Source organism: Pyrgilauda ruficollis, unplaced genomic scaffold (assembly GCF_017590135.1).
Source record: "Pyrgilauda ruficollis isolate IOZ18807 unplaced genomic scaffold, ASM1759013v1 scaffold45, whole genome shotgun sequence".
NCBI lineage: Eukaryota > Metazoa > Chordata > Aves > Passeriformes > Passeridae > Pyrgilauda > Pyrgilauda ruficollis.
The window spans coordinates 475,256-498,847 of NW_024526044.1; the positions used below are offsets into that span (position 1 = coordinate 475,256).

Sequence of the window (23,592 nt, forward strand, 5' to 3'; positions counted from 1 at the left end):
CTCACACCATGCCTAAACCTCCTGGATTTGACCTTAGTGCAAGCCAAGCACCCTGGGTTACACCTTTGGGACATCACAGATGTCCAAACTCTCCCTAAAGAGAATTTAAAAAGCAAAAAGGCAGATGGAGGTTGCTGAACTCATGCACTGAATGCTACAAATAACAGCTGTGAGTTTGTTGAGGAGATGGTCTGGTTCCACTTAGGGGCTGGAAGGACCCCAGTTATCAATGCAAACATCTTGCCTGGACCCTGTTCCAGGAATTCTGTGCTCCAAGTTGTCCCATTACCTCAGCACCAGCACTGGGGGAGCAGAGACCCCTTCATACCAAGGGAAGAAAAGGCAGCCAGCAGTAGGGCAACACCTGATGCACAGCTGACACCAGATTCCCCAGGAAAGTCAACCCCATTTTAACACAAATCAAAATTACTATCTCTGGCCTTTATGGGGTGTTTTTAAGGCTTGGTTTGTGGCCAAATGAGCTGCACTGAGAACCCTGCCCTAACCAGCAGTGCTGGCAATCATCCAGCTATGCACAGCACAGCAGGCTAATCACAAACAGGATGCTCCATGAACTGAAAAGAAGGAAACCTCCCTAATTTCTTGTTATTACCTGTTTTTCTATATTTAGTTCACTTTCAGGATAGTTTGCAATGAATATTTTGCACTGGCTGCAAATACAGACATCCTGCAAGCAACGGGGGACAGGGGACTGGATTTTGGTGGCTTTTACTCATTTTTGTTCCTTCCCAGAGCCAGATTCAGACCAGAACACATTTCCTTTTGGGCACTCTCTGGTTTTGGTCCCTCCTTTACCCACTGCTCCCCACTAGGTTGGTATCAGCCTATGATGTTGGGGATCTCTGCCTGCCTCCTTGCTGAGGTGAAGCTGATTAATGAAATTAAGCATTATTAAGGGGTGGGAGCACAATAACACAATCATGGAAGTGTCACCTTTTCAAGAAACAACTGGGAACAGCAACCAGCCCTGCTGTGAGCGTGGCTAAGCCAAGAGAGTAGCAGGAGCCTTAGACTTTACAAGGAACACACATTCCCGTGTTCATTTCCTTATTTTCTTGACAGAGCCGGTGGCACAGCTTATGGGGCCATCTGGAGAGCACGTTGTGTTCTTGGAAGAGTGCACAGACAGCTCAGGGCAGCTCAGACAGACTCACTTGGTATAAACTTCTTGCTGCTTACCAGCTTTGCCACCTGCCTCACAGCTTGGCTGGTGAAGGGCTTGCTCTAAGGTGAGCTTCATTAAGTGCTGAATTCTCACACTGGCACTAAAGAGGAGATTCAAGAGCTCAGATGCTCTAAGAGCAGGTAGAGACAAATATTTCAAGAGCATAAAAATCCAAGATTTGCCCATTCAAATGTATTTATTTGAAAATACATCAAAATGCCTGGGTAACACATCACAGTGAGTGGTCGAGCTTGGTCCCTCCCCACAGTCCATCCCTGCCAGGAGGAGAGCCCTGCCTTTCCAAACAGCAGTGGCAAGAGACTCCTTGGCTCATTCAATGGCTTCCATGACTTCCATCACCAGAGTCCGTGGTCCTGTCATGATGAGGCTGCTGATGGTCTGATAGTCCAGGTGCAGAACATACACCCCATTCACTGAGAACACAAACTGGCACACCTGCAAGAGAGGAGGGACAGCTCACCTCCAGCCCCTCCTGCCCAGGATGAACTGGAACCAGGGGCTGAGATGCAAATAACTCGTGTTAAAATCCTGGAAAGCCTCAAGCATCACCACCCTGTAGCTACACCAATAATCACAGTGCTGCACTCACTGTGTCATAAAAATGGGACCAAGGGGATTTGGGCTCTGAGCTAACAGAGGAAAAAAAGACTCATTTATGAGCAGGGGCTCATTTCACAGATGGAAATGAAACACAATATTAACATCCAGCAATTTGGTAGCAAATGAGATTAGGTAAGTAGAAATTAACTGGGCTCTTGAGTAAATGAAACAAATTCATCCATCCCCTTCCAATCCTGCCTGAAGCAAACAAGGAGTCACACTCTGCCTCTGAAAAATCCCATTGTTTCAAATATTCATTTGACTTTAGACTTATATCAGCTTTTAGAAATTACTCCCTCGCTGCTGGGGTTTCTGTAGGGAACTGGGAAACTCAACACTTCTTTCATTCATGCCTAAGACTGCACACCAAACTCACATGCCTGGGCCTAAAGTGAGTTTCAAGCTCTAAGTTAATTTCTCCTGAGCTGTAAATACTGGAACTTACTTGATGAATCAAATCAAGGCATCAATTTGATATTATTAAGGTTTTGTGTGCATGGAAAACAGCTCAATGGAGAAGTCCATTGCTAATAGCAGGAAAACAAAATACTCAGGAGCTGAGCATTTCAGGAACTGTGATTCAGGACACAGCTCTGCTCCTTCCCTGCCTCCCTGGAGTTATATGAAGTCACTGGAACTGAACTGGGAATTCTGTGTTCTGTTTTTAGTAGCTCAAACCATTCTGACAGTTTCCAATGTCTGGCACAGGGATGGTTTACTTTTGACAGAGTTTTTTGAGTTTTAGCTGCCCACAGCCCCTGTGCTGCCCTGGAAAAGGCAAATCCTGCACTCTGCCAGCACACACAGGGCACCCTGCCTGCAGAGCACATCCCTCCCTCCATCTCACCCAGAGCTCCATGTGCCCATTCCATCAGTCTGATCCCCAGGGAGGAGGTGGGACTATCCTGGAGGATGTGTTCAGCCCAAAAAACTCGAACAGGACACAAATCCTGTTTATTCTCCATGAGTAAGAAGTACCTTCATCCCTGCAGCAGCAGCAGGTCCTCCTGGATCCACTGCCTGGATGTGGCAAGGTCTTCCCCCTCGAACCACAAACCCCCAGCCCACTGCATCCCCCACAATCTGCAAGGAAAACAAAAGGGGTTTAAAAACCAAGGAATGGGCTGGAGAGAGGAGATGCAACAGTTCCTAGAGAGACAGAGAGCTCATGATCCTGACCTGTTATGGGCAGGACAGAAAAGACACCAAGTGAGATGCAGAACTGATTAATTGCTCCCTGCAAAGCTGCAAAGCTAATTTCTGATTAATTCCCTGTCAGCCTGTGCAGGAAGCAGAATCACAGGCAGCATCAAGCTGAAGTGCAAGGCATGCACCTCGAGCACACTTGAGAACATTCCCAGGGCACACACACGCTGTGCCTTTTCCTTGGCACAGCAGAGCATTTCCTGGGTGGAAGGGGCTGCTCTTGCCTTGCCACTCTGGTGTCAGCCTGCAGAGCAGTTCGCTGTGGTACTGCGGCCCTCTGAAGTGCCCAAAAGAGAAAAGGAATTCCCAAGGCACTTTGCACATGGCCCATATAAATAAATAACAGCAACTGCAGAGCTAAGCAGGAGGAAATGAGCCATGAAAGGCCCAGGCTGGCAGAGTTGAAGGGCAGGGCAAGAGCGTTGAGGAGGAGAATGAACAGCACGTCCTCAGACGTGCCATGCCAATCACCAGCTTGATTTTTCTTGCTCCTTCCCACCACTTTGTACAGCACACTTAATTTGGGAACCTGATCCACATTTCCTGGTGCCAAACCAGCATGGCAAGGCAGCCCTCATGCTTCCTGCACTGCTCTCTGTGAGACTGCCCCTTTCAGAGGTGGGCAGTGGAGGGGTGAGACACAAAAATAGCCAAGTGCAATAGGATCCACAGGGCAGGAGCTGCCTTGCAGTATTTCCACCCACCAGTGGACTTGAGCAGTCCTACAGCTTCAGAAATAGTTTAAAAAGCAAAAGCCCCAAATTCGAGTTGTCTGCAGCATCCTGGAGATTTGTCCATGTAAAAAGCCCAACATAAGGAATGCAAGAATGGCCCTAGGATGCTCCCTCCACCCAGTGCAGCTCCATCAGATGCTGATGGATCAACTCAACACCCCTGATCTGCAGAGGGACCTGAAAGATGCATAAAGCTGTGCATAAAGGGTGTGACAGAGGGTGAATGTCACAAGACTTACTGATTCTACAGCTTGCATGGAGCTGGATGGGACAGAAACCACAGAATATCAGAATGGGTTGGATTGGAAAGGACCTTAAAGATCACCTTGTTCCACCCCCTGCCATGAGCAGGGACACCTTCCACTGCCCCAGGTTGCTCCAAGCCCTGTGCACTCTGCCCTTGGACACTTCCAGGGATCCAGGGGCAGCCACAGCTTCTCTGGGCACCCTGTGCCAGGGCCTGACCAATGGCAAAAAAACTCCAAAATGGGAGATTTTTTCTGGCCAGAAAACACTTTTTTTCCCCTGATCTACCTCATGGATATACATTAAGCTCTCAGAGGGGCTGAGCACATTTCCACCCACAAGAAAGTGTGAAGACATCGACCCCTAGAGAGTCACCAACAAAAAGCCATGATGATGTGACAAGCAGTCAAAGCTTTAGCACAGAGAGGTCAGAGCAGCCAACAGAAAGCCACCAAAGAGCAGGCAGGGAGCTGGGTACTGCTGGATTAGCAATGCCACTCCCAATGGTCACTCACAGTCAGCGTTTTCTTGACATAGGGGGCCCCAGGGGACAGCAGCTCCTCAGTGGTGACAGGTCTCTTTAACACTAGAGCAGAAGGTGACAGATTCCATCAGAATCAAGGGGTTTGTACAGGAAAGTGCATAACAAGGCAGCCCTGGGATCACCCTGGGCTGGAAAACAGATGTTAGAACCACAGGTCCTGCATACAGAAACCTTTGTGCTCATCTCAGGGGTTTTCCAAACACAAGCACAACTTTTCAAGTCAAGATGCAGAGGTGAGGCTGAGGGGTTTGATGGGTTTGGGCCTGGGCTTGAGCCCATGCCCTGAGGGAGTAGATGTCTCCCATATAACAACAGGCAATGCAGAAGCCCAGACCTGATTTGGGGTTGCACTCAGCCACAGGAGGGAATACCAAGGTAGGAGGAGCACTGAAGTAGGTGTTGGAGTTTCCAGAGAGGGAAGTGATGCTGCTCCTTCGAACTGCTGAGACAACTTTGATCTCCTTGTTGGTCTGGACTGAAAGAGGCACATAAAAATTTTTCTGTGTAAAAACAAAGTAGTTTAAAATAACAAACTTCCCCCCAAACCTGACCTACACTTGAAAGCTATGTGTGCACGGAAGTATTTGAACTTAGAAAGAGTAAAACCAGCTTCAAAGAAAGATCAAGAGCTGATCTGATGCTAAGCTGAGTTATTTTCCTGGGACAGGGGGCTGTGCTAGAGACTGTCAGTGCATTGTGACACCCACCACAAACCAGTGGCACGGGTGTTCACTTCATGGGATGCCCAGAGGAACCTCTCAAACTCTGCTGGAGCGACACCCTCATCCCTGGCTCCTCTGGTAATTAATCCTTGCTTTCACATCCAGTTACCAGAGAGGAAGCTGGTGTTGCCTGGCTCTGGGTTGAGCTTGCGGAGGCAGAAGGGGCTGTCAGGGCTCTCGGAGAGGGCACGGGAGGAGTTCTCATTGAGCAGCTCCGTGAGCCGCCGGCGCCGGCGGAAGTTGATCCAGAAGTGGTAGAGGATGTCACTGTCAAAGAAGTGATGCCGATTGGAGACTAGGAGAGAACAGGGCAGGAGGGAGAGGCTGAGGGGGTGGAAAAAGATATAACAAATATCCTGAGGGACCCTCATGAATTGCTTTTAATGCCCCTGTGCCCTACTGCAGCTTTTCTGCCTGCAGGGAGGGAGGAACAGCAGGGCCACCCTCCTAGAGGTGCCATCTCCCAGGGGTGCACTCAGTGGCACAGCCCTCCCTGTCCCAAGACACTCAGAGGACTCCCTGCCTTCCGAATTGGAAGTTTAATTATAGCAGATGGATTTGATCTCCAGGCAAGAGGAGCTAAACATGACATCCTCACGCCCCAGCCCTCCAAACCCAGGGGCGCAGCCCAGCCCTGTGGCCGGTGGCTTTGAAGAACTGAAGAGCAAGAGCTCAGGTTTCATCTCAAAGCCTTTGCGGATGGTAAAGATTGCTCCAGTTTCAAAGGTCACCAGCTCCAAACATAGAACTCAAAGGCTCCATTGCCATCTCCAAGTGGGCACTTGACCAGCTCTTGTTGCATGTCATGAATGGGGGTTTGTTCCTCCACAGCCACGCTCATCCCTTGCTTCCCAGCCCTGGCTCACCATGCTGAATGATCCCGTGCTCCAGCAGTGCCCGGCCCAGCTCCACTGCTTCCTGCCTGTTCTCCACCTCTCCCTCCTGAACGAGCCAGTCGATCATCTCAGAGCCCAGGAAAGTCCTCTGGTACTTCACCGAGTTCTCCTCCCTCACCTTCAGGATTGACTCTTCCACGCTCACCAGCCTGGCACAGAGGTGGGACAAGGCTCCCGTGATGCCAAACATCCCTGCCAGTCCCAGGGGATCCCAGCCGGGTGAAACAAGGCCGAGGGAAGTGGGCAAAGCATTGCAGCCAGAACATTCCTGCCAGGGAGCAGCGGGAAGGGAGGGAGGAACGCGGAGCTGCAGTCGGGCGCCTTTGTAAATCTCCAGCAGCTCCAGCAAAACCGGGCGGGCTGTGAGCTCAGCTAAAGACCGCAGGGAAAGCCAAGCAAGAGACTGAGTGTGGGTAACACACGGCAGACAGTGCCGATGCAAGGACAAGCTGGGTTTCGGTCAGCAGGCAGCGTGGGAGAGCGAAATCCAGCGTCTCCACGAGAGGGTGCAGCCGGCTCAGCCATCAGCACCGGGATGCTCTCCCCATCCCACGAGCAAAGCACAAGGGATGCACATCTGGCAAAGGGGCAGGGACACGCCCAAAAGCACCACCCGGCCGGATGGAGGACTCTCCTTTTTGTGACTCTCACTGCCAGAGGGGGAGGATGTGAAGCTGTGAAGAGGCTCTTAAAGGAAACTGGTCCCGAGAGTGGGCTAGGGTTAAACTCTGGAAAGATGGCTTGGATTTAGAACCAGAAACAATCGACACAACGAAAATTAAACACTTGGAGGTGGAAGGAGTTTTTTCTCCTCTCTGGGAAAAACCTTTTCCATTACAATTTTGCAAATTAGGCTAAGAAATAGACTAATTTAAGCCATGAATAGCCTAAATAGGCTAATAGGCTAAGAAAGGGGCACTCACCCAGGCCCACGAGGGTCCTGAAGGTCCCATACCTTGCTGATTTGGGTGGGACAAAAGTCCTAATACAGCTGGTGGAAGCAGCTCACACGAGGAGGCTGGAAGAGTGCTGGGAATGGCCACTGGATGTGCTCATCCCAGGAGCACTCAGACTGCACTTCCCTGCAGCAGATCCCAGATCCTGCACGTGGGCTGGAGCCCTTGGAAGCATCCATGAGTCCATAGTAAAACTCCAGTCCCATGCCCTGGCTGTCCTGCAGCTGTGGCAGGGCTCAGGAAGCAGCATTTCCCAGCGGGACAGCAGGGAGCGCAGAGAAGGAAAAGCAGAGCCAGCAGGAGCTGGGGCTCCCAGCTGCAGGGCACCAGCAGCCAGCACAGCCAGCAGGGCACAGCCCCAGTGCCCCAGGGCCAGGGAGGACTCACGTACTTCTCATAAAGGCTCTGCCCTCGCAGGAACACCTTCACGTCCTTGCTGAGGGGGAAGGTCCCGTCGTCCTTGCGGAAGCGGTAGAGCAGCTTGGCATCCTTGTAATCCGAGTGCTCGTCACAGACTGGAGGGACACAGGGCAGGGATGTCAGGGACACGCAGGGCTCACCTCAGCAGGGTGTTGTTTCCAAGCTGAAAGCTGTAAGGGCTTCGTGCCATGTCCCTCCCTGTGCCCCTCGTCCCATGGAATAATCAGCATCCGAGCCCTCAGTCCCCAAAAATTACCTGCCCGTGAACACCTGAAGCTGCTGGGAGAGGCCAATCCCAAAGTACAGACCTTGGCAAAGCTGGAGTTGGGGGCTGCATTGTGTTCCAGATGCTAAAATATTCATTAGAAAAAGCAGGACTCTTTTTTTTTTTTTTCATTTAAGTGTTAATGTTTTGATTTAGACTGAAAGAGGATGAACAGAATTGCCTCAATCAAGTTTTTTTTAAAAGCTACAGCCACATGTAAGCAGACTTAGAGGACAGAGGTAAAAAAACCACACTGCACTCAAACCCCCATATCTGTCTATCAAAAATACTCAGAAACTAAAAACAATGGCACAAATTTTCCACATCATTTTATGCCAACCCTGCCCAATTCATTTGCATGGCAAACTGACCTCAAGAGAAAAGTTCCTTCAAAGCCAGGGGCAATACAACTGGAATAATTAAATCTGAATGAAAAGCCTCGGATTCATCTTGGGGACTGGCACACAGTCTGTAAATGCATGGCTTAATAGTTCATGCAACCTTTAGCAGGCAAATATTTGGGACACCAAATATTTAAATAAATATGTGAGATAAACCTGCCTGAAACAGACTCCTAGACTACAAGTAAAAAACAACAACAACGACAAAACTAAAACAAAGACCAAAAAACCCAACCCAAAAATCATAGTTCAGCTCTTAAAAGTCAGCCTGCCTTCAGCTGCACCCATCTGAAGCAAGAAGAAGAAATTTAAGTGGTAATAAAAAAACACAAACAACAAAAAACTACAAAAACTAGAATAAAGAATATGCCTGGAAAGCAAAGAAAATTAGTCAAAGAGAAAAACCGCAAATATTTCCTCACTGAAGTAGCATCATCCACTAGAGTGAAGTTCAAAAGATTCAAAATACTTCTCATGAAAATTTTAACTCTTTTTCATCCTTCCGAGCAGACTGGCAAAACTACATTCCCCTTCAGGTGAGCAGCAAAATGCCAAAACCTGTCAGATTATCTCGGGTTCATCGTTCCTGCAGAGCAGAGCAGCTGTCTCAGATGCAATCAGGGCTCTAAAGCCTGTGACTCACCAAGCACGAGGGCAGGATGAGAAAGTTGTTTTAACAACCTCTATTTTAAGTGAAAGTTTGCAGCCTCACAATTCTAAGGAGCAACTATTCCAAACCAGGAATAGAACATGAAATCCTACAGGACCGTGCCCATAGAAAACCAAAGCAATTTTTCTATTTAAAGACCAATCTCAATGTGTTTCCAGTGTGTAACAGAACCAAAGCTCAAAGCACAGCAGACAATTAAGAGGCAGCACAGTGATCTTCATGAGATAATTATCTGGATGCCAGGGGAGAAGAGGGCAAACAGTTCAGCCAGACAATTGCCAAGCACCCAGCACTGTGCTGGCAGCCCTCTTTCCACAGGACTAGCAAAATTAATGGGCACAAGGCAAGTTGGAAAGTCAATTTCTGTGTCCTGCCAGGAATTGTCACAGGAGCAGGAGGGACATGTCTTAATATGCGATCAAAACAGTGCTGGTACCCAGTGCTGCACAGGTTTAATTAACTAATGGATTTATTTGTAACTGTCAGCTGGAGAGATGGAAAAATAATCAGGTGTAAGTGTTAATGGTTAACTGAGAACTCCCTGCTTCAGCTTTTTGTGATAAAGCCCAGCAGCAGTTTATTTTTATTCAAGGCAGTTTAATGTAAAGGGCATTACCCTCAACAAGGAGCAGATGGCAACAGGGAGTGTTTGCATTGCAGTGGTCAAAGGCAGCTATTTTTGGACCCCAGAGAAGAGGGGGGAGGAGAGGGTTTGGTTTGGTGTGGTCATCATCTGCTTCTGTCTCCTCAGCTACATCCTCGTGTGACAAAGCAGCACCCAGCTCCAGGCAGCCCCAGCTGCTGCCCCAAAGCCCAGGGAGCAGGAGAGCTCAGCCACAGCCCTTCCCTCCCATGGCAGAGGCGTTCCAGGGCTGCTGGCAGTCTGGGGGTTCTGTTCCTGGCTGGGTCTGAAAACCACATGGACAGGAATTGCTTTTTGCCCATCTGAAGCACAACTTGTTTCCTGTTGTTATGTCAGGACCAAGGGCTGGACCTTGCTCTGCAGCACAGAGCTCAGTATGTGACCTGAGTTAATTGAAAACTCCTGAAAGTTCCAAAGAAATTTTGAAAAGAAAAAAACCTGAATACTCCTAAGAGCTGGGCTTGAGTATCAAGCTGATTTTCTCCATGCTTCCTTTTTTTTTTTTTTTTCTCCTTCCTTTTAAAATTTCTTTTTAATTAGTTTCCACAGACAAACCTTTATAATGGCAGCACACACAAATCCTAAGGGAGGCTTTCCTACAGGATTGCTCCAGCTTCAGGTTCACAGGTATCAGATTAAATTTTCCTTGGAGTGATGTGGACCCCACAGCCTTATTTGTCCCAGCATGAGGAACTGAGGAGTACTGGGGTCTTATGGTGCAGATGTGAAATGTGCTATAATTCAGCTTCCACTTCTGTGTGACACAGACATGAGCCAGACCAGCTGCTGTAAAAACCACCTGGGTACAGTAATACAGGTCAGCTGTTACCGAGCTTGCTTTCAAAGAGGAGACACTTTAGACATTATTTTACCAGTGCACGGCCTAAGCCCCTTCTCTAGTGGCAGGAAACTCACAGAATTCACTGAATGACCAGGTTGGAAGAGATCTTCAAGATCATCGAGTTCAACCCAGCCCCAACACCTCAACAAAACCAAGTGCCACATCCAGGCTTTGTTAAACACATCCAGGGATGGTGACTCCACCACCTCCCCAGGCAGCCATTCCAGAACTGTATCGCTCTTTCTGTAAAAACCTTTTTCCTAATATCCAACCTATATTTCCCTTGACACAGCTTGAGACTGTGTCCTCTGCTTCTGTCAGTGCTGCCTGGAGAAAGAGACTGACCCCACCTGACCACAGCCACCTTTCAGGAGCTGTAGAGAGTGATAAGGTCACCCCTGAGTCTCCTTTTCTCCAGGGTAACCAACCCCAGCTCCCTCAGTGGTTCCTCACAGGGTTTGTGTTCCAAGCCCCTCTCCAGCCTCATTGCCTCCTCTGGACATGCTCCAGAGTCTCAACATCCTCCCCAAACTGAGGGTCCAGAGCTGGACACAGCACTCGAGGTGTGCCCTCACCAGTGCCGAGTATCTGGCACATCCCCCAAAGAAACACGACTTCACACCAACCCAGCCCCATCCAGCCCTTCCCAGCCTCTCCAGGAGCCCTCACCCACGGCAGGGCGGCACACAGGGACTCCTGCGTGCTGGGCTGAGTGACACACGGGGGGAGCAGACACACAGCCCTCCCTGGGGGCAGCAGGAGCCCCACACACCGTGGTGGATGATGTAGTGGTCCATCAGCTTCTGCATGAGGCGGATGGCGGTCTCGCGGTCGGGCGCTTCCTTGTGCTCGATGAGCCAGTCCGTGAGCTCCTTGGCCACGAAGCAGTTGGGGTACGTGCGCAGGTGGAACCGCCGGTCCTTGATCAGCTTCCCATCGTGGAGACGAAGCCTGGGGGGAAAGGCAGCCACTGAGCACAGCTGGGCTCGCAGGGGAGTTTGGGTCTGATGCCTGGATCTGTCCAGCCTGGAGAGACCAGGCTGGATGTGGTGGGGTGGTGCCAAGCAGCCGGGACTGATCAATTCAGCCAAACCCCTTGGCACTGCCAGACTCCACCATCCCTTTTCTCCTCCTGCCACCTCTCAGGCTGCCTGAGCAGATGTAGTCTGACCCATACGTGTCTTCTCATTCTAAACAAGCCTCTAAAACCCACAGCAGCCAAACAAAGAGGGTGAAGAGGGGACAAAGCTCAGAAAATAAAAAGTACATGTATTTGTATGTACAAATAGCACATTTGTATTCGTGTATGTCTCTTGGCATGATTCTGTGTCTAGTTCTCCTTCCCCATGGCCACAAAAGCAGGAATAAAGCTGCCTCCAGGACAGAGCCTTACTCATAACTCCAGGTGGGAGCAGTAACAGGAGCCCTCCTTTCTCCTGTCCCAGCAAAGAGTGCCAGGTGGATGCCAGCACTGCCTAATCCCTGTACCCACCAACCCACAGCAGCAGTGGACAACAGTCCTGGCGTTTTCTGGCTCCAGCTGGGATTGATTTGGACAGAGTTTTACCCAGAAACAACCCTCCTATCCCAACAATCCCATGTTATGGCTGGTCTGCAGCTCCTGTGGAAAGGTAGATGGGGGAAGGTTACTCAGGTGAGCACAGCTTTGACTTTCAAAAGGACCTTAACAACTGAGTGAGCCACAAGGCACAGAGTTCCTCTGTGCTCCAGCCAAAGCCAGCCCACTTTGGCAGCAGATCTGTCCAGGGGCCAAACTTCTGCCCTGTAGCCATGACTGTTCCCAAAACACCAGTGCTGGAAAATGTCCAGTGTGTGCAGCAGGCTCTGAAGGGAGATATTAATTAAACATCTCTGTAACTCCAGGATGGTTTTTTTTTCAAATTATTCATCGCAATTCCCAGTTTTGCCCCGGGCCAGTGAATTTTACTAGGGCATTAAACACTGTAGCCTGTTGTTATTTCATGCCTCAAGTTCTTTTGTTCTTTTTGGAAAAGTTATGCCTGTTGGACAACACTTTTAGGTACCTCACAAGAAGCTTGAATGTCCTAAAAAACTCTCAGCTAATAATGGATTATCCTATATTGCAGGATTTATAAATACTAAGTTCCTACAATTTCTAACATCGAATGTTTTGTTAGAAGAATAATTAGTAATTGATTGTTGCAATTAATACTGAGAAGTTGACAGAAGTTTTCAGACCTTCCTGCTAATTAAAATACTAAAGATTCATACAGAACCAGCTCCTGGCCTTGCCTTGCACAGACCTCCCTCAAATCCTGAGGTCCATATGCAGCATTTCACTCTTTACCTGGAAGGCTGATTCCCACATGCACCCAGCACTCGCTCTGCAGATGGATTTTACCCAGAAAGAACACTCCACAGACAGCTGCCTTGCTATTTTTAGAGTTTTTGTCTTTTTTCTTCCTTTGTTTCATGGTCCTCTGTCAAAATGCAACCAGACACAGTCAGCAGTGACTGCAAGCAGAGGATCCCTGCCCGTGGAGGAAGACACAGACAATTTTATGTTTTCTCTCCTTCACAATCAAAAAGTGGGAAGGCACTTTAGAGGAGTATTTGGTAAAGATAAGAAATGTTCTAACAGTGCTCTATTGCCACCAAGAGTCCACAGGAGTCTATATACAGAATATGTATAGTCTATATATATAGGAGTCTATATATAAGAATATATATATATATGTGTATATATATTTACACTCACACACACCCCCATGCCTATAATAATACATAGACCATAATTACACAAAGCCTGAATAGAAACTGGTTAGGAGAACAATATTTCCCCTATTTTATTCCCTTTATTTGATCATGTTTCACAATACAGAAAAAAATTGCACATATTTTGAAGGAGATAAATAAAATTTAAAAAGAAAATATTTTTAGGAAGCAATGCTGCTAAGGCCCAAGATCAAAAAATTTAAAAAATACATTTATTCTGAAAATATTTGACTGGGAGCAACTGCCAGGACAGGAATTAAGTGGTATTTCAGCACCTCTGGAGCAGCATCTTGGGCCTTTAAGGGCTGTTTTAAACTTGTGATGAGTTTTCCCTCTGTCCTGCAGACTCAGGGCAGCAGAAGAGGCTCGACTGGAATGTCCTTGCAGACTTTTCACTTTCCTCTTGTTTACTGTTGCCTGTCAGCCCTGAAGAGACAAACTTTGTCCTTCAGCCACAGGATGTAACAGCTCTTGTGTGATGTTATAAAAACAAAGCTGGTGAAACCATGAGCGGGTTCTAATCATGCTTCCAGATAAATAAGATTAAGGAAATATATAATAATATATATATATTATATTATGAGTTTTCTAGATGGCAAAATCCACCCTGTGGACATTTTATTTCTTCAAAAGGAAAAAGAAAAAAAGTAGAATAAGGTCAGGATAAAACACTTGCTGGAACATGAGAATGGGCTCTTATGAAACACTCCTGGCTTGGCAGGCAGAGCCTCCACGTGCGTTTGCTTTGGGTAGGTTGTGTTGGGTAAGCAAATTGTTTCTTTGTCAAGGTCACTACAAAGCCATCATTATTCATTCGGGGTAACCTTGTGGAAAGGGACATCCAAACAGAAGAGGAATAAACTCTCCCTCACCTCCCATGTAAACAAACCTTGGGCATCTCAAATGACAAGGTGGATCTTTCAAGGATATTAATTCCAGTTCACAGTGCCACAGCAGCTAAGCACAAATGAGTGGCCTTGGAAAGATGCATCCTCCAAAAGATCTTTTCTGTTCCTACCTTCACAGGAACAAACAAACAAACAAACAAACAAAAAAAAACACCAAAACAACAAAGTGCTCACTAAAAGGCAGCAACAGACACAGGAGCATTTCTGCAAAGCAGCTGCTGCTGGAGAGGCACATTCAGGCAAAAGAGCTGCTGCAAACACTGCACATTTTGCTGAAAATGGGCTCAGCAAAGCCCATTTTGCATCACCCCCAGTCTGAAAAAGCACCAGTACATCTGGGGACACAGGCTTTGCACCCTGTGACAGCCCAAAATGGTACTGAGGTGTTTCATTTTCATTGTATTTAAATAAAAGTATAGGAAGACTTAAATCTCAGAAAGAAATCCCAGCAAGCACAAGTCTGCTTCCCAGTCCTCCCTTTCACCAGTGCTAGAAATTTAATAATTATCTTTTTAAGGTCATTCTGAGCATGAAGTCTCATCTTTGAATAATGTTCACTGTTACATCAAGCAGTGCCCCATGATTCCTCAAGGAAGTCATGCTCTCCACAAGAGATCCAAGTCCAACAGAGTACCACCAAACTTCCTGCAGACAAATGACTTTTGGGCAAGAATACAAATTTTGGCACGTTCAGCCACACACCTCTAGCGAGCCCAATTTCCAGAGCATCAAAGTATGAGCACTTTATTTAACAGCACTTCAGTCTGAGTATCCAAATAAAACACTCGCCAGCTCTGAAAGTTTTGGACAGTGGCAGAAATTGCAATTTTATTCTTTGTAGGAAAAAAAGTTTTCTTCTCCTCTCCCTTTTCCTGTGCAAGATATAAATTTACTGAGTATATTTTATGTTTAGGAGTGATTAATGCAGCTTAGCAGAGCTATTAGAGCACAGCTGCTTCCCTTGACCATGGGAATACCCAGATGAGAGTGCACCAGGGCTTGTCCATACTTGAGGAACTCTGATTACAGCAGGGTGTGAATGCAAAGCGAGGAAGCTGCTCCAGAGCCTCTGTGTAGATAAGCCATTTGTTGCAATTAGAAGTGACTAATTGGGCCTCTCTTACGGAATGCCACCCAGGAATACACAACGCCCAGTAAAACTGATGTGATTTTCATGCAAGTTTATATGTCTGACACAAGAGGAATGACAGCAGACGTGAGGAACGAGCCTGAGCCAGCAGCTCTGTCAGACTCAAGGCCAAAATATCAGTGAAAATTTTATTTTTGTCTTTCTAGTGAAGAGAGATTCAAAACACAATATTTTCCTCCTTCCTGGAGCAGGCAGCCGTTGAAGCAGAGGGACCCTGGCAGATAGGCAAACCCAAACCCCACTGGCCAATCTCCCACTGATTCCTTCAGGATCCACTTCATTCCCAGCCATCCACAGGGAGCATTCCTCCAGCCCTCACTTGTGCAGCTATTCCTGGCTGGGAAACACATCCTGACACTGAACAGACTCACCCCTCTGGCCAAACCAAACTCTGAGGCATTTGCAAACTTGCTGGGAAGCCAAAGAACTGTAAAGATGGAGCAAAGGTTTGTTTGATTTAATGTAGTAGTGGGGAGGCAGGGCAGGAAGCGGGGAGCAGGGAAAAACAAATGTTTGATGTTTCGTGTGGATACAGCAGCGTTATTTGCTGATGGAGGTTTACTGAGTCAGGGCAGCTGCAAGGCTCCTTTCCACGCCTCTGTATTCCACATCTGGGAAAAGCAGGGGAGGACAACGTGGACATTTATCCCTGTCCATCTGCTGTTGTCTCACACATCACCCAGCCTCTCTGCCTCAGTTTCCCTGTTGCTCTCCACTGGCTATCCAGGAAATCCATGCCACTAACTCCTGACCTGCCAGGCTTTCACAAGGGAGAAATTCCAACTCTGTGTGTTTCTGCCTCACTCAATTCTCCTTCCAGCCAGAGGCTCAGTGGAAGGAGCAGCCAAACTCCAGGCTGGTGTCCATCTCCTCAGCCTCCTCCCCAGGTTTTACACCAACAGCTCCTTCCCATCCTTGTGCACCTGGAACAGACTCCTGCCCAGACCAAAGCAGAAGGATGCAACTGCTGTGTGCCCAGTCCCAGCAAAAGGACCCTCCTCTCCCTCACTGTGAACTCTCAGATTTTGGGAGCTCCCCAAACCAGGAAACTGCACCTATGGGAAAAAAAAAAAAAAAAAAAAAGATGGATGTCCCCAAACTACATAAACTTTGGGGTTTCTATTCAACTTTAGCCCAGTGTGCAGTGTACTCGAAGAGTCCTGTTCACAAACAAATTTCCTCTATCCCCTTCTCATGCTTAGAGTCACAACCACCAAATGGTCCAGGCTCTGATCTGCTCCTGTCCTGCAACAGGCATGGGGAAGTCACATCACCACCCCACACAGGGAACACAGTTTTAACACACAGCTTGAGTATTTTATTTTCTCTCTCAATACCTGACCCCTTCCTTTGGCCCAGGCTATGGGGCTCAACTTAAACCTCAGTCACTCCAGATAAGTTACTGGAAATATAAATATGAATAAATCTGCTCTGTCCCTTGGCTGTAAGTTTAAGATGGGGCCCCAATCCTTAGCTGGAAATTATCAATCCTTGATACGGTACAAATAATAAAGCTAAAGCTAACAATGCTCACTAAGAATGGACAAACCTACACCAAGCTAATTTTAGGGATCTGATGATAGCACACTCAGGCTCTGGACTATTTACATTATCAAGGATATATTTCCTATTTTCCACCCACATTTCATAACAAACCAGAACAGCTCCAGATACAAACAAGCAAACTGCTCTAGAGCTAGAAAAGCCCACAGTCAGATGCTTTGAAGCAAGGAGGGGGTTCTGACTCCACATACACAAGGAACACATTTTCTCAGCCACACATTGCATAGGAGAAAGGATTTCTGTCCTCATAAGAAGAAAACCCTCAGAAGCTGCTGAAGGACTGGGACTACAAACCAGCAGAAGTTCCCAAAAGAGACTTTCAGGAAAGGGAAGATCCAGTTCAGGCACGTGGCACTCGTGGAATGCCCTTCCAAGTCACCCCGAAAGCATCCCCAGAAGTGCTGCTGTCCTCACCCAGCCAGGGTCAGGGACCTTGTGGGCGCTGCTCAGTGCCACCACTTCACTCTCTGTGCTTCGGGGAAGGTGGAAAGGGACAAAAAAATCTGCTGCCATCTAAACTGACCCATCAGTGCCCTGGTACCTGGGGGTGAAGGGTGGGAGACGCCAGAGAGGAGCAGCAGGACGAGGCAGAACAGAAGAGGAGCTGGCTCAGCACTCTGGTGGGTGAAGGAAGGATCAGCAGGCACTGCAGAGGGGGAAGAGCCCTCTCAAGGGTAAAGCTCTGAGCCTGCTGCTAACGGGATTCAGCCCAGAGCCCCGGGGGCAGGAGGACCCCCCAGGACCTCCTACCTCAGCTGCTCTCCGGCAATCATCACCTCAGCCCTGTAGTGCTGCTCCGTGGCTTTCTTCTTCAGGCTGCTGCCCAGGCTCTCCATGCCGCGCTGCCGGGCTCCCCATGTGCCGGCCGGGAGATGCTGCCGGCCCCGCTTTGGCCGCAGAGGAGCACGGCACGGGGCAGGTGAGGCGGCCCGCAGCGCCGGCTCCGGCCCCACGCCGGTCCCTCCCTCCCGGCAGGTCCGGAGGAGGAGCCGGCTGCAATCCCAGCCCGGCTGCAATCCCAGCTGCAATCCCAGCCCGGCTGCAATCCCAGCTGCAATCCCAGCCCGGCTGCAATCCGAGCACGGAGGTGAGCGCCGTGCTCCCTGCAGCCTGGGACGGTGTCCCCTCTGCCGGGGGATGACATCCCGGTTTCTCCCAGAGAAGCAATGTGGTCTTTTAGACGCTATTCCAAGGATGGACTAACAGGGAAGGCTGCAAATAAAGGAATGGGTGAGTTTGGGGAGTCATTTCTTCGCTATGTTTGGAAATATGGAGGGATGTTCTTTTAATGAATGTTTGTGATGGTTTAAATTGCAAAGGGTTTTTCTCTTTATGTAGGAACAATCTGTGTCACCACTCACGGGCTGGAGGATGAGCCAAAGATGGACAAAGCGGTTCCTTCCTTACACTGTAACCTTCCTGTGAGAGTTCAAAATGTGCCATTCCCCAAGGCAAGGTGTGTGCCTGTTCCCATCTTCCTCCCTGAGGGCTCTCTGCCTTTCCACAGGTTGGGATGCACACAACACCGTGGCCAGCACTTGCTAAAGGGGATCAGAGCAGCCTGAGCCCTCCCTCTGTGCAGGAGCCACTGGAGGGGTTGGATGGAGAAGCACAGGCTGTGAATATCCAGATCTGGCACTGGTGAGTCTGGAGCTTTGCTGGTGCCAAGCTGACACTGATGCCACCTCTAAAATGTGCCTCCAGGCACTGGCGCCTGCCTCAGCTACCACTCATCATTCCCATTATTTGAGGAACTTTCTGCAAGGCCAGAGCTGACCTGAAAGTGATGGTGACCAGCAAAGAAAAAGGCAGAGGAACTGGGATGTGGAAAGGGTTAATTACATCCATCACTACTGTCAGGTTCCTGTAAAATCATGCTTCCATCAGTTCAATCAGGAGTGAAAAATACTGCCTGGCACAGGGGACCAAACTTCAGAAACACAAAAGAACCTACCAAAAGAGAGTGTGGAGAAGATGAGTGTGAGGGCAAGGAAGGAAATTTTATTAGCTAAGGAGGTTCTGCTTCAATTTCAAGTCTAATAAAGCATCAATAAACTAAGTGCTGTCTTTAATTAGCTCATCTGTGGCAGTAATTCATCAGCAGGCAGTGAGTTTGCCATTGTCTCCATCAACACAGACTTCCAGGCTTGCATTCCCCCATCCCAAAAATGCTCCTAAATCCAACCTCCTGGGCTGGGGGTTGGGGAAAAGCAGCATAAGGAGCAGGAGACACCGGGTAAAGGCACCACGGTAGCTGGAGGCACGCTGGGTTTCTTCTGGCTGCCTGCTGGTGGAGGAGCAGCAGAGGTGACAAGCGGGGCTGGACAAACCTCGCTGCCGTCCAAGGCAAACAGAGGAGCGGCGGGATGGGCTGTGCCAACAAGGCTCCTCTGTCCCGGCTCTCCCGGAGCAGCTCTAGCTCTGCCCGGGGCCAGAAAGGCAGAACAGGCTCCCCTTGTGTGAGCCATCTCGGGATGGCTCCTGGGGCCCCCTCTGGGATGTCCAAGGCTCTGCTAAAGAGCATTTGAGGGGCTCCCAGGGCAGGCTGGGCTCGTCCCTGCCCTGCTGCAGCATCCTTCATTCCCAATGTGAGCACAGTGGGGAGAGCTCCCCAAATCTGCCCATCCCATTGCTCACGGTGCTGCTTCAACTATGGAGAAACTGCTGCTGTTTTAATCATCATAACTATCTTCAGTCATTGGATAATAATTATCTTCCTTTAAAAAAAATAAAAATACTCAGCTCCAGTCCTGAGAGTGTTTTACAGTAACAAGGTAAAGTATTTCAGCTTTTGCCAGCTTCTTCCATGAAAAACACAGGAGGAAAAAAGCTTATTTCTCCAGTACATAACCTTGTACAATGTGTCCTTTAAAATAGACATTAATGTTTCTACTTCAGACACTCAAAAAAGGAAGAGAAGCTACTAAAAATATATTATCTCCCCATCTCAAGCTTGGGGAACATTCAAGGGAGCAGAGTGAGGGCACAGCAGCCAGAGATATCCAGGGCCACTGAGGATGGAGAGAGCTGTGCTTGGAAAGCTGCCTGTGAGGATGATGGGCAGGGGGTGGACTAAAACTTCTCCTGAGAGGACAGAGCACCGCTGTAAACCTGCAGATGTCACAGAGGAGGTGACTGGAGTGGCTGTTTCCCCAAAAAGGACCAGGGCCAAGCTCATGAAATGATCAGCAGCCTTGAGACAAGCTCCTTGACAGGAGGGTTTGTTCCTTCAGCTGCATAAACAGTGCAAATTATCAATACTGGATGTTAAGCTTCTAAATTAATTTTTAAAAGGATTAGGTAAATTCATGAAGGACAGGTCTTGGTATTGAACATGGAAATCCAGGTGATTACTTCTGTTTTCAGTGGTAGAAGCTGCAAGAATGCATTAGTGGAGAGTTCACTCACAATTTCTTCTCCTCTTTCCCTGCTTTCTGCTGCTGGTCCACACCAGAGCAAGAATCCAGGCCTGGAAGAACTTCTGTTCTCCACCAGCTCAACCCTCTGAATGTCACAGCCTCAGGGCTTTTTACACTGACATTTAAGGGGAAGAGCACCTCACCAATTCAGGAGAGAAGGGATGTTAAACCAAATCCCCATGCTCACAGCACTGAGCTCTTCTTTAACCTCAGCAGTGTCCTTTGCAGATCTGAGCTTTCCCCCAAAGAATTTTGTTCCCTTTTTTGAAGGGAATGTAGGGAATATACCCAGCAAGCTGCTGTTAACTCCATCCTGGAGGTGACAGAATTTCAGGGTTGGGAAAAACAATCCCTAAATATGCTTCCCCCTCTCCCCATCCATGGAGGGATTAATTAGATTGAATTAGTTATCAGCTCAATCTGCAGATGAAAAGTGCTTTCCACAGCATGGCTTTGGAGTCCAATCTACAATGAATGTGCAGAGTCCCTCCACCTAGGTCTCCCCTCCAGAGGAGCTGCAGTGTCTGAATTTTCTGTTTCAATAGATTAGGAAGTAGTTTGACTCATTAAGTGTTCAGAAAAGATAGAGGCACCTCTGGGAACAGCCAAATATCTTTGTTTTCAGCTCCCAACTTTGTTGCATCAGATAGAAGGTTCAGCATCCTTTGATTTTTTTTTCCTTCTTTTTTCCCTAGCCCGGCTGAGGAAAAGACAGGAAGAAATCAGAACATCAGATAGAAGGTTCAGCATCCTTTAATTTTTTTTTGTTTCCTTCTTTTTTCCCTAGCCCGGCTGAGGAAAAGACAGGAAGAAATCAGATGAGTTTGTTTTGAAAAGCTGTAAAAAGATAATAAAGCTGCTTGTAAATCTTGCCAGGAGTGAGCACAGAGGACACCAGGAGCTGTCACAGCCGTCCTTGTCACTGGCTGCAAAGCTTGCCTTAGTCCTTTGCCTAAATTTTGTCCTCTCTATGGCAATTCAGGACTGCATTTCAAGCAGAGACCTGGGGAAATATGCCGTGCAGGGGAGCAGAGTCTGGCAAGATCAGATGCAGATTTTTCCTGCTCTGAGCTGGCACATCTGATGCCAGCAGGCTGCAGCTGGCAGCCAGCCAGTGCTGCTCGCCCCACACACCAAATTTGATTTTGCTTAAACAAAAACAAAAAACAAAAAAAAAAACAAAACAAAAAAAAAACCAAAAAACCAAAACTTTAAAAGGATTTCACTGCCAACATCAACACAATAAAATCCCTGATATGATTTGATAAAATCCCTTCCCCAGGCCAGCTGCCAGCTGTCCTTGCCAGAGAGCATTTCCCAGGGGGTAAATCCTTGTCCCCAGCAAGGTGTGCTCACCTGGGCTGGAGCCCGGAGCTGGGCTGGCAGCAGAGTGCCCAGCATTATTTGGGAGCCAGGCCCTCCTGCTGCTTTGGGAAAAGTCGTTTCTGTTCCAGTAAAGGTCACAGGCCACCCCAGGGGTTATTTGTGCTTAACTCATTGGTGCCCGGGCCACAGCAAACACCGGAGGCCACCTGGCATCAACCCCCTCCCCTTGGAGCAGCACATCAGCAGTTCTGGGGGCATCTTGCACTGAGGTTCTTCATCCACAGCAGCCAGGGAATGCTCCTGTAGCCAGCCTGAGGTTGCTGGGCACCAGGGAAGCACATTGCACCCTGGAGAATCCTGCGCTCCTGGGCTGGAGGCTGCGAGTGGACAGCATGTTCTCAGGGAAAAGTGGAAGATTTATTTCCATCTAGTGGCAGAAAACGAGCACAGTATTCAGCAATTTCTCATTACTCAGTTGGAGCTCTCCTGTCATTGAGCGTCCTTCATTTTGCTTGAGAAAAAAAAAAAATTGAGATGTTTGAGCAATATGTTGTATATTTCCACAGAGAAGAGAGGCTGCTAACCCAGAGAAATTAAATGCGAGACAAAATTATTTGGTTGGCTTCAAAGTAACAAATAGGGGGATCTTTGTTGCCCTTAAAATTGTAAACAAATACAGCTCAGTCCTGGTTCTCCAGAACTACAAGGAATAAAACTTCAGCTTGGAAAACAAACAAACAAAGAAACAACACTGAAAAATTAAATTCTCCCATGATTGAATTGCTTCAGGACCTGCAGCCTCAATGAAAACACCACCAAGTACTCACCTGCTTTATGAACTAATAAAAGTTTTCATTGGGAAAAAAGAAAACCAACAAAGAAAAAATGACAACAAAAGAAATGCTCTTACGCAACAAGACACGGAACTTTGTCACCTCCACTTCCCCATTCCTCAACACCAGAAGAAACAATTCAAACAGTTAATAGTCCTCAACATTTAGCTCCCATTCCACAGTGTGGGTGTGAGACTTCAAAGCAGGGCAGAGGAGTTTAATTCCCCCTGCTCACCCGCAGGGTGAGGCTCTTCAGTGTGTTTTTACAGCTCAGGTGTTGCAGACCACTGGGACAGGGACACAGAGACTTCCTTGTCCCTGCGCTGGGACATCTCTGGGACATCTCTGGGAGGCACCTCTGTCTTTTCCAATCCAAATGATTCTATGATTCGGGGAGCTGCAGACTGCAGAGCAGCACTCAGAGCTCCCCAGCATGCTCTGGGCACCCTGACCTGGGTCAGGGCCATGCCAGGCCAAATCTAGACCCACATTTCTCTCAGGCTTCAGAGATGGGAACGTCTCCAGTCTCCTGCTGTGGTGGGAACGTGCTGATTACGTTACAATTAGCCTGGACTGAACACAGCCAAAGGAGCCACTCCTGGCAGGGGAACTGTAATCCTATCATGGTCCATTAAAAAGAGCTGTTGGCTGTTGCCAACCTGTGTGGGGAGCAGTGAGAGACAGCCCTGTCCCAGCTCTGCATTGCCAGTCTGCTCTTCCTCCTCATAAAGAGCTTACAGTGGTCTAACAGCAAGGGCCAGGATACCAGGGATCACATAAAGCCCAGATATTTGGTATTTGTTACAGCCCAAGCTTTAAACTGCCTCCATCCAGCCTGGTGCAGCCTGGCAGTGAGATGGGAGAGCTGGAAATAAAATCAAAGGAGTACCTGTGTGGGGTTGCAGGACAGGAATTTGCCCCTTGTTGGCTTAATGCAGCATGAAAGTCCCAGGCAGAGGACAGGATGGGGCTGTGGATAACAGATCCATGAGCAGGAACACATCTCCAACCCTGCATCCAACTATCCAAACCTCACACTAGGTTCCCTCAGAGCCACCCATGGCCAGTGACACAATCTCCTCTGAGGAAGGAAGGTGTAGTGACAAGCAAAGATCTGAAAGGAGCATCTTCACAGAATCATAAAATTACTTCTGGGTGGAAAGGACCTTCAAGGTTATCCAGTTCCAACCCCTGCTCTGTGGGCAGGGACACCTTCACTGGATCATCATCATCTGTGTGAGCTGATGTTGTCCCAGTCCTTCCCCAAGCCCAGTGCAAGGGAGGG

The 23,592-nt window shown here is 48.4% G+C and overlaps 1 protein-coding gene across 1 annotated transcript; it reads right to left on the bottom strand.

The window, feature by feature from the left end:
- Nucleotides 1-1,411: 1,411 nt before the first annotated feature.
- On the bottom strand, nt 1,412-17,611 carry LOC121359505 (DEP domain-containing mTOR-interacting protein-like). The gene is made up of 9 exons (XM_041478488.1): nt 17,480-17,611; nt 11,124-11,302; nt 7,503-7,626; nt 6,126-6,304; nt 5,369-5,554; nt 4,872-5,012; nt 4,509-4,579; nt 2,786-2,890; nt 1,412-1,642 (listed from the first exon to the last, which is right to left on the bottom strand). Exons 1-9 carry the CDS (start codon nt 17,563-17,565, stop codon nt 1,517-1,519), a joined length of 1,197 nt encoding a protein of 398 aa, XP_041334422.1. The 5' UTR covers nt 17,566-17,611; the 3' UTR covers nt 1,412-1,516.
- Between the last annotated feature and the right edge of the window lie 5,981 nt (nt 17,612-23,592).

Coding starts and splice junctions, on each gene's coding strand:
- LOC121359505 (XM_041478488.1), bottom strand. CDS start 17,565: ATGGAGAGCCTGGGCAGCAGCCTGAAGAAGAAAGCCACGGAGCAGCAC. Junction 6,305..7,502: donor GGGCAGAGCCTTTATGAGAA/GTACGTGAGTCC, acceptor CCTCTGTGCCAG/GCTGGTGAGCGTGGAAGAGT. Junction 5,013..5,368: donor CAACACCAGCTTCCTCTCTG/GTAACTGGATGT, acceptor TGCCTCTTTCAG/TCCAGACCAACAAGGAGATC.